General features: G+C 39.8%; 1 protein-coding gene across 1 annotated transcript in view; it reads left to right on the top strand.

Annotated features, from left to right (window-relative positions):
- The window catches only part of LOC137648519 (uncharacterized), a 2,873-nt gene extending 508 nt beyond the window's left edge, over window positions 1-2,365 (top strand). The window contains exon 2 of the mRNA XM_068381444.1: window positions 664-2,365. Within this exon, the coding sequence (XP_068237545.1) occupies window positions 664-2,070 (1,407 nt within the window). The 3' untranslated portion in view covers window positions 2,071-2,365. The remainder of the gene's footprint in view (window positions 1-663) is intronic.
- The last annotated feature ends 135 nt before the right edge of the window (window positions 2,366-2,500 follow it).

The raw sequence follows: 2,500 nt of genomic DNA on the forward strand, positions 1-2,500 counted from the left end.
TAATAGTTCTAATTTTTTCCTTCCGCATATATTTTTTATTTTCATCGTAAATGCAGTTGTTTGGGCAATACATTCTAGATGATTAACAAATCCTGTCTCATGTAGATTTGTTTTACATTTACCTTTTATTAAATGATTATTGCAATATTTTGGTTGGGGTTGAATTACAATTAAAATTTCAATGTTGCACAGTGTTCAAAAATGATAAACCAAGACATGCACCCGTGTTAATAACTAGATAATCAGAAAAAAAGTTTAAAAAAAAATTTTATATAAAATTTGCCTCATGTTAATGCTTTGATTTTTTTTAACTCAAAGGAGATTTTCAAAATATTCCCAGGTCAAATTGATTGTCACTTTTCTAAGCCAGTATTTGATATGTATCAGATACGTTACCTCTTCTTTTATAATAAACTTTTCATAATTCCAGATTATCGTGACCGTTTTTCATAAATCATTCTTGTTTTTTTTATACATATAATTTTTTAAATGATATGTTTAATTTTAAATGTTTCAATGTTATCTATTCATTTTTATTATAAGTTACTAATTCATTATTACACATACTCCAATTGGCATCAATGACCAATGATATTATGATGGCAGATAATTATGATGATAGATAATTACCAATCATTCATTCTTGTCTTCTCAAACCTTCAGGCATTGCTCCTCCTGACGGCGTTCGTAGCCGGAAAGGAGAAAAAATCCTCCGAGATCGAACCTGTGGTTGGATATTTTGGAGTTGATCCCGGACTTAGAACTGGCCACGGTGCAGAGTTGAAAAATGACCAAGATGAAAATGATTATGGCACACAAGCTAATAGCCATGTACATAGTCCTCTACTTGGAGGTGGTTACGGCGGACTAGGACAAGGAATACCTCTCGGTGGGGGATATGGTGGAGCAGGAGGTTTGCCCCAAGGACTTGGAGGATTAGGAGGTCTAGGAGGTCTTGGAGGACTTGACCAAGGAGGTCTAGGAGGAGGATATGGTGGAATAAACCCAGGAGCAGGTCTTGGAGGACTTAATGGAATAGGTCTAGGAGGACTAGGTGGATTGGGGTCTGGCGCTGGTTATGGAAATGGTCTTCAAGGTCTTGGTGGTACTGGTTATGGAAATGGTCTTCAAGGTCTTGGCGGTACTGGCTATGGAAATGATCTTCAAGGACTTGGCGGTACTGGCTATGGAAATGGTCTTCAAGGTCTTGGCGGTACTGGCTATGGAAATGGTCTTCAAGGTCTTGGCGGTACTGGCTATGGAAATGGTCTTCAAGGTCTTGGCGGTACTGGCTATGGAAATGATCTTCAAGGTCTTGGTGGCGTTGGACTTGGAAATGGTCTTCAAGGTCTTGGCGGTACTGGCTATGGAAATGGTCTTCAAGGTCTTGGCGGTACTGGCTATGGAAATGGTCTTCAAGGTCTTGGTGGTGCTGGCTACGGAAATGGTCTTCAGGGTCTTGGTGGTGCTGGCTACGGAAATGGTCTTCAAGGTCTTGGTGGTGTTGGACTTGGAAATGGTCTCCAAGGTCTTGGTGGTGCTGGATATGGTAATGGTCTTCAGGGTCTTGGTGGGCTAGGTTATGGAAATGGCATTCAAGGTCTTGGTGGGCTAGGCTATGGAAATGGACTTCAAGGTCTTGGCGGAGCTGGTCAAGGAAATAATTTGCAGGGTCTTGGTGGACTAGGCTATGGAAATGGACTTCAAGGTGGTTTAGGTGGGGCAGGTTATGGTAATGGTCTACAGGGGGGCCTAGGAGGGGTTGATTACAATAATGGTCTTCAGGGTGGTCTAGGTGGAGTTGGTTATGGTAATGGTCTTGGAAATGGAATTGGCAACCTAGGCTATGGGTCAGGTCTTGGAAATGGTGTAGGAGGGGGACTAGGTGGTCTTGGTGGTCTTGGCTATGGAAGAGGCATTGGAAATGACTATGCCCCAGGTCTAGGAGGTGGTTTTAATGGAGCCGGCTATGGAAAGGAGCTTGGGGCTGGGCAAGCCAGCGGATCAGAAGACGGTCAACATGGAAGCAGTGATAATAGTGCAGGTTATGGTAATAACTTAGGTCACTAAGAATAGGATTTTTTTGTGCCATCTGATAATGTAAGCTTTTACAAGTGATTTTGCTGCTCAAAAGCTTTAGAAACCACATCAATGGTATTCATACATTCAAGAAAGAGGGATGTCCAGCTAGTGGTGTTATCAACACAAGTGCAGGGAATGAATCTAAAACGATATCTACTTCAACGCGATTTCACAGACCAAGATGTACATCCCAAATTCTATTTGTTTGGATATTATTTCTTAAATTCCTCACACTTGTAAAAATCTATGTGTAACGACTCTTAGAGATATATAGAGAATATATTGTATTTTATTGTTGCAAGAAAAATTATAAAAAAATAAACATATTTTATATCAAGAGCATTAAAAACTGAGTTTTATTGACTTTCTTAATCATTAGATATTAATATTTCTGTTAAGAAATTGAAGAAATAGTTAA

This window comes from Palaemon carinicauda, chromosome 10 (assembly GCF_036898095.1).
Source record: "Palaemon carinicauda isolate YSFRI2023 chromosome 10, ASM3689809v2, whole genome shotgun sequence".
NCBI lineage: Eukaryota > Metazoa > Arthropoda > Malacostraca > Decapoda > Palaemonidae > Palaemon > Palaemon carinicauda.